The 15,415-nt window shown below is 38.9% G+C and overlaps 1 protein-coding gene across 1 annotated transcript in view; it reads left to right on the plus strand.

The window, feature by feature from the left end:
• Positions 1-6,493, plus strand: part of radil (Ras association and DIL domains) — a 30,526-nt gene extending 24,033 nt beyond the window's left edge. Inside the window, exons 13-16 of the mRNA XM_067404431.1 lie at positions 382-799; positions 2,587-2,726; positions 5,208-5,347; positions 5,487-6,493. Of these exons, the coding sequence (XP_067260532.1) occupies positions 382-799; positions 2,587-2,726; positions 5,208-5,347; positions 5,487-5,586 (798 nt within the window). The 3' untranslated portion in view covers positions 5,587-6,493. The remainder of the gene's footprint in view (positions 1-381; positions 800-2,586; positions 2,727-5,207; positions 5,348-5,486) is intronic.
• The last annotated feature ends 8,922 nt before the right edge of the window (positions 6,494-15,415 follow it).

Genomic DNA, 15,415 nt, shown 5'->3' on the forward strand with positions numbered 1-15,415 from the left:
AAAGTCTGCATAAAACAGAAGTTGTAATAGTCTTTTAAAAGTAAAGATAGTCTTTTAAGAGTTAAATGGCTTCTTGATCAAGAAAAAATGTAGGGCGGGGCTTGATTTTGTCCATGGGGATTTGATTGGATAGTTGGATGGCTGTGTTTTGCTATTGGTCGATCTCATGTGCGTGACAGGTCATCAGTGAAGGTTTTTTGATTAAAAATTAAATTGACACATGAATTAAAAAAATAATGATGTGCACAGACAAATCATTTGGTGATTTTAAAGGAATAACTGACATGTTTAACCTTGAAATTGTTGATTTGTTTTCTAAGAGTTGTCAGCTTATGCTTTGCTCTTTTGATATTAATAAATGATGATAATTCTGATCTCCAGCGTGACCCTTCTCAGCCTCACTCCAATTCACATCCAGCACCTCCTTTGCGTGGGGAGGGAGAAGGGGAGGTACGGGGCACCTCCGCGGGGCTCGGAGGAAGAGGAGAGGGAGCGGGAGCTGAGGAACGACCCCGAGACAAGCCACCACACAGCATTCACCACAGAAACGGGACCAGCATCCGTTACGCCAACCAAACCCAAGCGACAGACTCTTCCTGTATACTGACTCCACCAAACACGCCCCTCTATCCGGAACACACGTATATACACTCCAACACACAGTCCAATCCAGTCCACTACTCTGAGCATGCTTCACAAGAGCACACACATACACACTCTCACACAAAGTCCAATGGTTGCATGCGTTCAACTCCAGAGCACAAGAAAATCAATGGCTTCATCAGCAATGGCATTGAAGGCAAGTCAGAAACGCCTTTTGGGTCGTGGATGTGTGTGTTCTTTCTGCTAGATTTTGTCTTTTAGGTCATTCCTGTTATGCAGTACTTTCTGTTTCTATTCAACTGATATAATACCACAAAACATATATATAAAACACACACACACGTATATATATATATGTATATGTATATGTAAACCTCACTCCCCTGATCTCAAGAGGCACGCTAGCGACTGACGGTAGAGACTGCGGTTTTTAGCTTCCTTGTTAGAGCGCCTGACTCCCATACCAGTGTACCCCGGTTTGAGTCCCAATTAGCGGTTCGAACAGGAGGAGTTACATTGGTGCCATGACCCGTATAGGAGTCAGGTTTAGTGGGGTGAGTGTAACGGACGTTGGCCGGTAAAAGCTGTGTGTGTAAACCTCACTCCCCTGATCTCAAGAGGTGTACTAGTGACTGACGGTAGAGACTGCGGTCTTTAGCCACATTGTTAGAGCCCCCGACTCCCATGTCGGCAGACCCGGGTTTGAGTCCCACTTAGAGCAGGCGATTCGAACAGGAGGGGTTACATTGGTGCCGTGACCCGGATGGGATTCAGGTTTAGGGGGTGAGTATTACGGACATAGACCAGTAAGAGCTGTGCGTGTAAACCTCACTCCGCTGAACTCAAGAGGCACGCTAGAGACTGCGGTCTTTAGCTTCCTTGTTAGAGCGCCCGACTCCCATACCGGTGTACCTGGGTTTGAGTCCCACTTAGTGCGTGTGATTCGAACAGGAGGGGTTACATTGGTGCCGTGACCCGGATGGGATTGAGGTTAAGGGGGTGAGTGTAGTGGCCGGTAAAAGCTGTCCATGTAAATCTCACTCCCCTGATCTTAAAAGGCGCTCTAGCGACTGACGGTAGAGACTGTGGTCTTTAGCTTTCTTGTTAGAGCGCCCGACTCCCATGTCAACGGACCCGGTTTGAGTCCCACTAAGAGCGAGCGGTTCGAACAGGAGGAGTTACATTGGTGCCGTGACCCAGATGGGAGTAGGGTTTAGGGGGTGAGTGTTACGAACATTGGCCAGTAAGAGCTGTGCGTGTAAACCTCACTCTCCAGAACTCAAGAGGCATGCTAGAGACTGACGTTAGAGACTGATGCTAGAGACTGCAGTCTTTAGCTTCCTTGTTAGAGCGCCCGACTCCCATGCCGGCGGACCCGGGTTCGAGTCCCTCTTAATGCAGGTGGTTCGAACAAGAGGGGTTACACATGGGTTGAAACAACCCAGCATTTTTAGAAGTGTGTATATATCACTCCTCTATTTACTAATCGTGATATTGCGATTAGATTATATTAAAGTATTAAAACAATATCAAATATGATATTAAAAATATTATTTTAATATTTTATCCAACTGGGACACAATGACATGAAATGACATGACATGAAAATGTACTGTGTAATAGGAATGAGCCTGTTGGCGCCTGCACGTAAGTTTTGGTTATTCAACAACAGACATGTAATCATGTCTGATTTGTGTACATCGCTTTTATTTCACATGAATGAGTTTATGTGTGAATACATGTGTTTATTTCATATAAACATATGCACAGAGTTCTGTGTGTATAGTTCTGTCAGTATTGCGTGTGTTTACTCTTTGCATCATTTAATAACTTTGTTCGCATGTGCAGCAGATGCATTTGGCCGTTGTGAACATTGATTTTGTTTATTGGCCCAACTTCGGAGTCTGTGTGTAGATGTGTGTGTCTGTCAAATGAGCACTGAGTCTTGTGTGTGTTTGTTTGTTTGTCCCTGCCCCACTCCAGGCCCTTTGAGTGGTTGTGGTTTTCCTTTCCCTGTCCCTGTCTCTCATCTGGGCCCAAACTCTGATGATATCTGTTCCGTCTTTGTAGTGGATCTGGATAAAGGACCGTACGGCCTGGGAATGGGACTTATCGATGGACTTGTGAGTCACTGTTCTATGCCCATAACCATAACATATTTATTCAAAAACCGAGACAGTGTGTTGCAACATATGGAAAAGTGCCTCCTACATTTTTTCAAAGCTTAAAAAAAATAAATAATAAAAAACGTACCTATACATGGGCTACAATTCACTCCAGTTTCCAGCTGAAATGAACACTAATGGTAGTCAAACAGCCACAACTTTTATTCCTTTTCACACAAATTATCATTACAGGGGCAGATTTTAGATTGGATAAAGCCATGTTTTCGCCAGGTTCCTTTTACAAAACTATGTTATGATCTGAAATTTTTTTACCATAGTGCACGAGCTAGCTTTGAAAGCATAAAGACCACGGCATAAAGGTGCACAGGCGAACGCACACCCTTGCAAAGTATACTTCATTTCACTCTTATGAGTACATAGGCATCAATGCATGCTCAGTTTTGAGCAATCTCTCGCCACGAGTTACAACCCATGTAAACATCTTTGTATTCTTTCATGGTAGAGTTGCACAAATGAGGGTACTTTCTAACCTCTTCACACAATCTCTCATCTGTGTAGGCCTCTGTTGTCGCTGTAGCTTGCATGTGTTACGGTGTCATGAGAAATCGAGTCCTCCAGGAATCAGGTCTCTTTCAGTAATCAGTCATTTTAAGTGATATACATCATAATGTCGATCTCATTAAATCATAAACACAGGAATTATAATCAGGCATTAAAAATACTACCCCTTTCCTAGGGGGGACTTAATTTCTCACCACACCAGTGCCTGCTTCTCAATGTGCATACTATCCATTCTAAATACTGTGTGGCGCTAGTAATATTTAAAGGTGCCCTAGAATTTTTTTTAAAAAGATGTAATATAAGTCTAAGGTGTCCCTGAATGTGTCTGTGAAGTTTCAGCTCAAAATACCCCATAGATTTTTTCATTTTTTCATTCATTTTTAACTGCCTATTTTGGGGCATCATTATAAATGAGCCGATTCAGGGCTGCTGGCCCTTTAATTCTCGTGCTCCACGCCCATGGAGCTCGCACTTGCCTTGAACAGTGCATAAACAAAGTTTACACAGCTAATATAACCCTCAAATGGATCTTTACAAAGTGTTCGTCATGCATGCGGCATGTATGCGTCGGATTATGTGAGTACTGTATACTGTTATATTGTTTACATTTGATTCTGAATGAATTTGAGGCTGTGCTCCGTGGCTAAAGGCTAATGCTACACTGTTGGAAAGATTTATAAAGAATGAAGTTGTGTTTATGCATTATACAGACTGCAAGTGTTTAAAAATGAAAATAGCGACGGCTCTTGTCTCCGTGAATACAGTAAGAAATGATGGTAACTTTAACCACATTTAACAGTACATTAGCAACATGCTAATGAAACATTTAGAAAGACAATTTACAAATATCACTAAAAATATCATGTTATCATGGATCATGTCCATTATTATTGCTCCATCTGCCATTTTTCACTGTTCTTCTTGCTTGCTTACCTAGTCTGATGATTCAGCTGTGCACAGATCCAGACGTTACTGGCTGCCCTTGTCTAATGCCTTTCATAATGTTGGGAACATGGGCTGGTATATGCAAATATTGGGGGCGTACATATTAATGATCCCGACTGTTACGTAACAGTCAGTGTTATGTTGAGATTCGCCTGTTCTTCGGAGGTCTTTTAAACAAATGAGATTTATGTAAGAAGGAAACAATGGAGTTTGAGACTCACTGTATGTCATTTCCATGTACTGAACTCGTTATTTGACTATGCCAAGATAAATTCAATTTTTCATTCGAGGGCACCTTTAATACTATTTAGGGCAGATAGGGTTGATAGTATGCACATTGGGATGCAGGGAGTCTGTTCTGTTTATGCAGTTTTTCTTCGACTACCTTGTGAATCGACGCCCCAGAGCACAGCTGCCACCTTGTGGATAAACTAATTAATGCAAAAAATTAAATGCGCATGTGCGACTTAAAAAGTATGCTCGGTTACAACAATACAGCAGTCCGCGTACAATATGCGCATACTCCAAAGCATACTTCAGCCAACCACGTCTGCGCACTGTCCGCATGCCGTAATTTTCGTCATCAGGAGGGTCCGCGGACATTTGCACACCTAGTCTGCGTGCAGCCCAATTTTTGAGGCCGCGTGGACTATCAGCGCATGTGCAAGTGATTACTAGTATACTTTGAAAGGCTCAACTGTGCAAGAGACAGAGCAGAACATGGAAAATGAAATATACCCGGGCTTTGAAAAGTGAAGTATATTTGGGCTTAAGATCCCACTCCTTCAGAGCGTATCCAAAGCTATGCCTCCTTCAAAACACATAAACGCGTACAGTAGGGAGCATACAATAACACAAATTTCTGATTCATATCATGAGCTTTAATAAAAACAAGCCTGATGGAACTGATATTTTCTGTTTTAAAAAGAAGCAAAAACTGGTTCTGGGTTTTCTCTTTCTCTGTATATACAGCACACCCCTCTGAACTCTCCTGGAATCTACATCAGGACACTGATTCCAGATGGACCGGCTGCTGCAGATGGGCGACTTTGCATTGGTGACAGAATCCTGGCAGTGAATGGGACCAGTCTCATTGGAGCAGACTATCAGAGGTTTGGGCTCTATATAGGCAGCAACACCATCAGCAATCAAATATATACCATGACATTTTCACCAGGCATGATCCTTGGCAATGAAAAATGTGTTCTGTTAACCCTGACATTTGAATCCCGCTGTGTCCGTCTCTCACAGTGCTGTGGATCTGATTCGTCTGGGTGGAGGACGGCTCCGGTTTCTTGTCGCCAAATCAGATCTTGAAGTATCAGAGAAGATCAGTGCCTCTTCCTGCTGAGAGAGAGGCTGCAAGTGTGACCCTCTACCTAAACGAAATATGAGGAGGACGGCGAGTCCTTCTTTCCGAGACCAGAGAACAAGCACACTATAGGACCTCTCAGCGACGACAGCTCTCTATCTCAGCCCTGTACAATACTGCACTCTTTCTCATTCAGAACGACAGTTTGACACCTCTGTCTGTCTTTACCTCTTAGCCAATCTGGTTTTGTCAAAGAATATTGAAGGGGAAGGTATTTGTGCACATGATCTGACTGGTACTGTTGAAAGAAAATAATATTCCTATGATGGCAGACATGAAACATGACAAGTGTTTTTCTTTCTTTTTTTTTTTTAAAGATGGTTAATTTTCTCAAGAAAACAAAAACAATTTCAAAGGCCTCACTATTAAAAATATCTTATCCTTCATGGTTGATAAAAACATTTGAGACATAAATTTCAAGTTTTTTCTGATAAAATCTACATGAACAAAGGTTCTCTATTTCAAATTGATAGTAAACAAAATTTGGCTCAAATACTTGATGTTTTCCTTGTTGAACATATCTATATATGCTGAACAATTGCACTTAACAAAACCAATTTCAAGAGCCTCATTTCATGGTGCAACTCTTTCTTTCTTTTTTAATTCTCAGTTTCCCATGTTAGCAGTACTCACAATGGCAACAACTTTAAGTTGACTAACTCACAAACTGCATATATATAGCATTTATTACTTTAAAAATGATAAAGTGTTAATATACTACATAGAATTCATAATATAAGCTGCTTTGTTTATATTTAAAAGGACATAACTGCACAAGTTTTTGAATACCGAAAAAAAAAAGTGTTTATTTTTTTTCCATTATTTCATGTTTGTACTAAATCTGTATTGCAATATTTCATAAATGCATTTTTTTTCTCAGTTGAACTTGTATTTGGAAGATTTATATGGTAATATACCTTGCTATTAAATTAACGTTGAGAAGTCAAATTCCACTTGAGTATTTTAATGCGACAGAAAACGCTGACTACAACATTGACCAGGAGAGGGCGCCAAAACACTGCAGGTGTGTTGGACAAAACAGCACATGAATCAGTTCTACTGAGGTTGAAAATGGAAGACTGGAGCATCTGTTTTCGCAAAACAACTATTCAATTAGCTTTAAAAAATATGATACAAATATGAAGTCAGAAGTCATGAGACACTGTTTGTTTATGGGGTTACAAGTGTAGGCTAATATAATGAAGACGAACAATTTATGTCCAGCAGAGGGCAGTATTGTCCCACAGTTTGGTCGAAGTTTCTGACCCCTCTGAGGTAGGCCCACGTTTTCACCTCAGGCGATTTTGACTTTAAATGTCAAGCCACGAAGTGCATCGTTTGTTTTTAGGCCTAATTGAAATATCGAACATTATATCAGACTTTATGAACAGACTTAAGCAAAGTTTGAGAGGAATTTAAGGGTTATTCAAGCGAGGGAAATGCTTTTAGGAATATTGATTCAGTTGTTAGCTTATATTGCTAATAGCATCGATGCTTTGGTCTGAATGCGAGAATCAATTACTGGATTCACTGATCTAGAGTTTAGGAGTATAAAAAGAAATGTGGAGACAGGGACGTGGTGGCAAAAACTTAATTTGATGCTCTGCAGACAGTCATGGGAAGTCAACAACTCATTTCCGCGAATCGGTTCTTTCGAACAGTTCATTTCAAAGAATCAGTTAAGACCCGTTCAACTATTTTCTTACGTTATGGCGTAATTAAACCACCATGTGACATCTTTGACATTTCTAGTTATGCTGAAACTTACCAAGCCTTGTGAAGAAGACACTGTGTATAAAATTGAATTAATTAGGCTATTGTATTAACATGGGTTTTGGTTGTAGCTAATTGTATATTTGCCGTCATGAACCAAATTATTTATTTAACCTAAATATGATTTGCAGTTACACAGAATAATAATTAAAACGTTTTTATAAACTTTACGTATTAATAAAATGCTAGCCTATTTATTAAAATTAACTCCTTATTGATATTTTTGGTTATTGTTAAAAACAAAACATAAAAATAAAACGTTTAAATCGTACAGTCATTTTTAAGCAGTGGTGTAATGTAACGAAGTAATAATACTTTGTTATAGTACTTTACTTGAGTTTTTATATTTCTGTCAACTTTTACTTTTATTCCACAACAATTCCTAAATAAAATGTATACTTTTACTCCGATACATTTTCCCAAAGCATTTTCGTTACTTACCACAAAATAGGCGTAAGAACACAGATTGCAAGCAAGCGTGTGCAAACAAGTGCCGCACAATCACGGTTGATTTCATTTTCCGGGTTGTGTCTGTTGCTGGAGCGGCTGAGAAGAGTGCGCTGTCATTATACAGTACAAGAGCGACCTCTAGAGGCGAAATAAAAACTATCACCAATGCTTCGTAGAGTTTGTTTTGACACGTGAAGTGAGGCTGCGTGCTGCACAGAGCGGGACACTTCAAAAACGGACAACAAAACGGTATGTTGCACAGTGTACAGTACAGTACATGTTTTCATATCATTATAAAGTAATTAGTTTGTTGAGTAGATGCTGCATTATTGGAGAATAGTGGTATGTTTGTCGTCGAGGCTGAGAGGACGCTAACATTACCTCAAGCGGTTAAAACAATGTGCAAAAACACCAATTGTTTAATGTCATGATTGTTATTATTCATTTGCATTAGTTTATATCCATTTGTTCGCTGTTGTGCATTCATTATCCAGCGAAGTTGTATATTTAAACTGTATTCTCATCGTGCAGTGACAGAAACATAACAAATCAGAAATGTATTCGATTTCAGATATTTTTTATCGGCACTGTAACACATATTTCCATTAGATAATCATTACGTTTTCTAAAATAGAGGCAAATAATGTGTGAAAGTATGCATATAATAGACCCATGCTATGCCTTTGTGTGTAAAGATGGCAATTTTTAAGCATTTAGATGAAATGGTAACACTAAAATAAGAGTCCATTTGTAACATTAAATAAGGTAAATAAAAGTATTGTTAATTTTTAATTTTAACATTTACATTTTAACATTTTAAAGTTGTCTCTTATATTAGTTATAATTCACTATGAATTAACATAAATGATCAATGCATAATTATTATAGTATTTTAAAAATTACAATAAACATTTAGCCATATTTTAATTCAAAGAAACAAAATGTAAGAAAGAACTGAAGACAATCTTGCTGCTCAAACTGTGTATAGAACATTTTTTTTTTTATATTTTTTTGCATCTTTTGTATTTTACATTTACTTGTACTCTTACTTTCAATACTTAAATACGTTTAATATATAAAAAAAATACTTTTCGTACTTAAGTACAAAAAAAAAAATCACATACTTTAAAACTTTTACTCAAGTAACATTCTAAACAGTGACTTTAACTTCTACCAAAGTCATTTTCTGGTAAGATATCTATACTTTTACTCAAGTATGGTTTTCGAGTACTTTATACACCACTGTTTTTTAAGTAGGCCTAGCCTATGTTTTACTAGCCTATGTAATATTTTGTTACTCTACAGCCCTCTGTCTACACTACAAATGCTTTTACTATCAGTTCACTCGGTTCTCGGCTCATTACGAGTCGGTTCTCGGTTCAGTGAGTTGTTGACTCGAGAACCGATTGAGTAGGCTACAAAAGCCTAATGAGCGAATCCCTCAAGCCGTTTCACTTGATTCATTGAAAAGATTCGAATTCGAAAAGATTCTTTAATGAATCAGACATTGTGATCTCAAATCAGACACTTATGAAGTTCCATGATGGTGAGTGCTGTTTAGGACGCAGTAGACACTAGCTTTGGAGACACAACCTACCTCAGCAGCACTGACAGGTGTAAGATTAACTTTGTTAGGCGCGGGCGCGTCCGTGCGCGACAAATTAAATTAATGGAACAAATTTCCCCCGTAATTAAGATAAAAATTCATGTCAGCTATAACCTTGCCCAGCGCTAATTATGTACAAATGATTTATCATCTGTTTCGGTCGGAATATTAATCTTCAGCTCGTTGCAAAGCGCGGCTTGTGTTAAGAGATGAGGCTTGATTAACACTGACAGGTCTAGTAACTGCTCTCTCCCTCGCCTCAATTAACAGATAGTGGATGCGCAGGCAAGCAGAACCCTATTCTGAATCTGCAGTGACTAAAATACCCAAGCTTTCAAACACAGCTGCAAAACGAACTCCTTGTTATGGACCCGATTCGACTGGACGCCATATTTAATTTTTCGCAAATGAAAACGAGGCGGTGAGGGAGAAGACGTAGCCTGTGTTCAATGTCTAATCATTAAACTTACATTCAGGTAAATTGAAAATACATCTTTTTATAGCCTATATAACGTTATATATAAAAAAAAATATCTGGTGATAAAATGCTAGCCTACTCTGGAAAAGGTGTTGTAAAAATTACAGTGCAGGCTGGCTCGTTTTTATCATTGAAAAATCAAATATGGCGTCTCTGAATAATGCATTGCAGACGTATTTGTTAAAACACTCGCTTCTTATTCTGACATTTATGAGGATATTTTATTCTCTAAACATTTAAATCATACTTTCTAGTAGTCCATCTCTTCTCCACTGTTTTCTCATTGGCCCTGATATATTAGGCTAATATTAGCCATTTCAGTGCACGTTTTTCTTACTATCGCTCTATTTTTTTCTTTCTGAAGGCAATTTGCGAGGTTAAGAAATACATCATGCTATACATGTATCATCACAACGGTGTTGATACAGAGTGACAGGGACACTAAGCTGCTTTATAGCAATGGATGGGCTTGCAAACTGTATCGTCCATCATGTAAAATGAGCAACAAAGTCAGGACATAGTTGGCATTAGCTCATTAGTTTATCCACTAGGCTGCAGACAACACATGTAAACCCAGTACCCTTGAACAAGCCAAAATATGTTGTATCAAAAGACATTCAGACAATCCTGGTCTATTATGGCTTAATGAGTGAAAATATAGAGTTATGTATCTGATGACTTAATGACAGTTGCATAAAGGTATTTTTTCCCAATATTATGTGTATTAAGGTAAGTTTTATGTCTATTTTCCATATAGCAGCCAATAAGAGAGGTTGATGATCAAGCAGGACCAAGGTCTTATAATGGTGGATCAGTCCGAGGTAGGTGCCGAGAGGGAGATTTATTCAGGGGCACTGACATTTGCTCTATATATTGCTGATAACAGTGAAGACCCTGGAAACTGCACACAGCAGCAGATGATGAATGGAGCGTCTGACCGTAATCACTTATCGTTTCAGCCTCTTCTTCTCCTCCTCCTTCTCCTCCTCTATGTGACAGGAGTACCATCTCCGTTTTACCTCTTCCTGACTAAATATTCATTGTCTCTTCAAGATCTCCTTATCTTGGCAGCAATGAATCTCACAAGCATTTTGAACCATAATGTCTTGAAGCAGGAATTCATTTATATCAGGGAGTTGGAAACGATACTGAAGGATTTTGGGTCAGTGTCTGTAAGGAAAATAATAATGTTACGACTGTGCACATGGTGGACATCATATTTGATGGGTTTTTTTTTGACAAATGGCGGCAACTACAAAGTCAATGCTAGATTGGTCATCATGCCAGTGAGAGAGTGTTTGTTTTTGACCAAAACTGTAGTGATATTGATATTTCTTATTGTTATTTTATTCTTGCTATTTTAATTAATGCTTTTATTATTTTACCTTTTGCATTTTGAAAAGCCATTAAATAAGCCAAGCGTGCGCACAGAAAGCTTCGTCTCTCAGCATGCGATCGCATATTCAGTTCTCTTTCGCGTCTTATTGCACTTGAATAGTCGAATTCACATGCAATTATGTCAAAATGCCCATCGTGTGCAGTATTCATGTAAACACCACCAGTGTGGTGAGAAATCAAGTCCCCCCCCCAGGAATCGGGTCTCCTTTAGGACCCCGAGTGATCACATTGGTTCAATGGCCTTTTTTTCAGTGCCTGATTATAATTCCTGCAAAATTTATTGTTTAAAATGCGTTATTATGACAATGAAATTGCATGATTCATATACTAGTATATAACTGAAGCTATAGGTTGTGAAATCAAGCATTTCTCGTTCTTACTGTTTTTAGTTAGCTTATATACTAGCATAACATACATCTACCCAATTGCTAGCTTATTATGTGTGTTTTTTTGCTTCCAATATAGTTCCCAATTACATGTTTCAAATTAATGATGTTTGATAATTAATTTATTAAAACTTTTAATAGTAATATTATATACCGTACCACATTGCTATTATTGTGTAAAATTAATATTAAATTACTTTCACAGAACATAGTATGTTGCAACAATCCTTATCCTTATAAAAAAAAAAAAAAAAAAAAAAAAATAGGCATGGTTATGTTTCCAGTTTGTTTTATTATACAATACATAGGCATTGATTTTATATTTCAAGCATATTGTTTGTGCAGTTGATAAAATAAACATCATACAATAGTGAAATATGTTATAGTCAAGACATCACAATAACTTTTTCTCACTTTCTCATGACGCCGGTTTTGTCCAATGCTATCTCATGACCAATTCGTACGTATTTTACGAGGTGGCTGATTCTTACGAATTCGTATGAACTCACTCGTATGAATTCATACCATTTGTCTCAACCTCAGTGATGGGTAGGTTTAGGGGCGGGGTAAGAGGGAGGTAATTCGTACGAATTTGGCAACTCGTAAAATATGTACGATTTAGCAAAAAACTTACGAATTCGAATTAGCCACCTCGTAAAATACATACAAATTGCCGTGAGATCCAGTTGTTTTGTCTCAAGTCAAAGTTGGGTGTAAACCGGATGTGTATCAGTATAATGGATCTGTCTTTGGTCTTAAAGTGACAGCAGCCTAATAAATCCACTGCTGCTCAAACAAAAGAGAAAATAACTTACTGCTCTTGACTGAATAACTTTTTTAGCTTAAGAAGAATAAATTTATATATATTCAAACAGTGAAGTCTTTGCAATATTTTATTTGTACATTTGATTATTACATTTCTGTAATTCCAACTGTTAAATAAACCTATTGTACCTTTTATTTTTTTTTTATTAATTCATAATAACAGAAATTTGATAAAATAACTATATTGTGATATATATTGTTATTGTGAAATAAGTATTTGGTCATATCACCCACCCCTACTGTAAGGGAACACTCATGTTCAGGAGGGCAGACCTGTTCCCTGCAGAGGCTGAATAAATCCATTTTTAATGACAGTTGCTTGTAACTAATAATCTTCGCCACAGCAGGTACGCTGTAGCATATGGTTTCAGAAAGCTATAGGGACGATTGCTTCAGCCACTGGATGGGTTTTAGAGAAGCAGTACAGTTAGCAGGATACAGTCTTTGAGCACAAATACAAGTAATCATGATGCAGGCAGCAGTTTGAGGTTGACTGGAAAAGATGCCCCTCCCTCGATGATAACAGACCTCGTCCTTTTCATTTTGCTGCATAGGATTACCTCAAAAACAAACCAAATAAAGCTTGCTGTGGATCAAGGCTTCACACACATAAACAGTAATCAAGAATATATAAACATACTGATAACTGACGCAAGTTTTGTAAATTGGTTTTAAGGCAACTAAATAAGTATATTGCAGCCTGATTATATTCACAGTTGCACCATTTATATCTGAAATTCTATTTGACCATGGTTAAACCTAATCTGTAATGGCTTGTAAATGTACTGCCATCTATTCTGTATGTATCGGCCTTGTGGTTTGGTCTCCAAGAATGTTTGTTCTATCTCAAAGGGATTTTCACACTCCACCAGACACAAAATCTCTATAGATTCTCATTGAAATGGGAACCTGGAGGCTGGTGCTCTTCATTTACCACCACAACCCCCCTTCACTGCTTTCCCCCATATATACTTTCCCTCATAGTTTGAGGAATAGGAATCTCTTCCAGATGAAATGAAGGAACGACTTGACACAGTTCGCTTTAATGGGGTGACAAAATGAATCACGACTCCTCCAAGTATCCATCACGACCAAAAGGTGACCACAAATGATCTGTGAACCACTATATATTGATTACCCGTGTACTACAAGTGTCGGATTTAATGTTCAAAAGGGCGCCTTGGACAGCTGCAGCCTTAACTCTTCTTTGATAGATTTTAATGGTGAAATATTGATTTCTGTCTGGTCAAGGTCTACTGGTAGGGGCCAAAGTCATTTGTTGGGCAGAGCTGGACACCCGGTTTGCGAGTCACAATCAATCATGTTGGCACAGTGCGCCAAAAAGGGAAGAAAGGGAATGAAAAAAAGTATGTGGAAACGCGCGGACCAAAATACGATTCCCTCCCCGTACTAGTCTCGCGGCGGCACTCCTTTATCGTCGGGGAAATAAAAGGAAATATGAGCGCGATGTCAGTTTATTGAGTGGAGAGGCTCGGGCAAATTGCACATGACGTTGGGTATAGGTGGAGTGGCCCGTGAGTGAAAATGAAGGTGTGGAGAGAAAAAAGGAGAGAGACTATGTTTTATTTAAACATCCTTCGGGAGACTACAGGCTCAGGTAATCTGTTGTGTTACAACTCAGTGCCCCGTTCCCCTCCATCCGCCGCGATAACAGCGAGCGCCTAATAGGAACCCATCAATCACAATAAGCTTCCAATTTCGCCCGGTGTCTCTACACTCTCAGCCACTGTTTAACGTGCTCTAATAACGGTGATAACATACTTCTATAGCCGCAGATAGCGACCCGAGCTCATCCGAGAGGTCATTTACCTCGCGCAGATTAAACAGCGGTGAAGTCAGCATCTCTTTTAACTGGAGAATGTAATATACGAGGGACGAGAAGAGTGACGCAGAAGCCCAAAAAGTGTTGTATAAAAACAGAGAGTATCCTTGAGAGAGGGCAAAAGTACACAGATGGAAGCGGGAGATCTGATTGTGATTATGTTGCTTACCTAATGATTTTTGCTCCACTGGTTTGCTCGATTGCACTGGTTGAGGAAAGACGGTCTATTAGGGTGTCAAGGTAACTAGAATCGTCTTTAGCCCCTCTCTCTCGTCCTAACCCTGCACGATGAGCCTCGATCCTCGGTGAGAAAGATCTACAAAAAGAGATAAATGCATAGTGGCTGCGGTAGTGGCGTGGTAATGAACATGCCACCTTTACCTGCGAGCTAATTAGCCTACAATCTTCATCCATGTGATGTGATGGCGTTAGTGAAAAAGCCTCATGTACTACGACATGTTTTTGTTATGTTTTAACTGCAAAATATCCTTAAGCAGGTGTTAGTAGGCCTAAGTGAAATGCATTTTACTAGCCTATAATTTGTACTTGGCTTATTTTATGTTAAATATGCGTATATGAGTTGGCGGGTGTTGTGTCGAATTCTGCCCCTCGCCAAATTATTACCCCCCTTGTCTTGGTAGGTTTAGGATTAGGTGTGGGGGAGGGGTGAGGTTGGGATTAGGCAATCAGGTAGCAACTGCAACAAGAGGGGTCATAATTTGGCAGGGAGTCGAAATTCGGCACAACACAGGTACTTAACCCGGTAAAATGAAAAAAAAGTATGCTTAATTGAGGCACCATTTTGGGTTCCGTTAGACTGTCAAACTGTTAGGCAACCAAATAACTATTCTCAGATACAAAACAGAACCTTGCAGGGAAATGTTTTCATGTGCTCAACATTGAAATTCTTTGAGTGCACCAACTTGGAGGTTTTCCAAAGCTTCTTGTGGTAATCTTAGTAAACCCCAAATGGTGCCTATCTTTTAGTTTTTTACAGTGTATAGAAAGACAGCAAGCTTTCTGGAACTGTATCAGCAATCTTCTGGCAC

The sequence above is a fragment of the Chanodichthys erythropterus genome, chromosome 12, assembly GCF_024489055.1.
Source record: "Chanodichthys erythropterus isolate Z2021 chromosome 12, ASM2448905v1, whole genome shotgun sequence".
Classification (NCBI taxonomy): Eukaryota; Metazoa; Chordata; class Actinopteri; order Cypriniformes; family Xenocyprididae; genus Chanodichthys; species Chanodichthys erythropterus.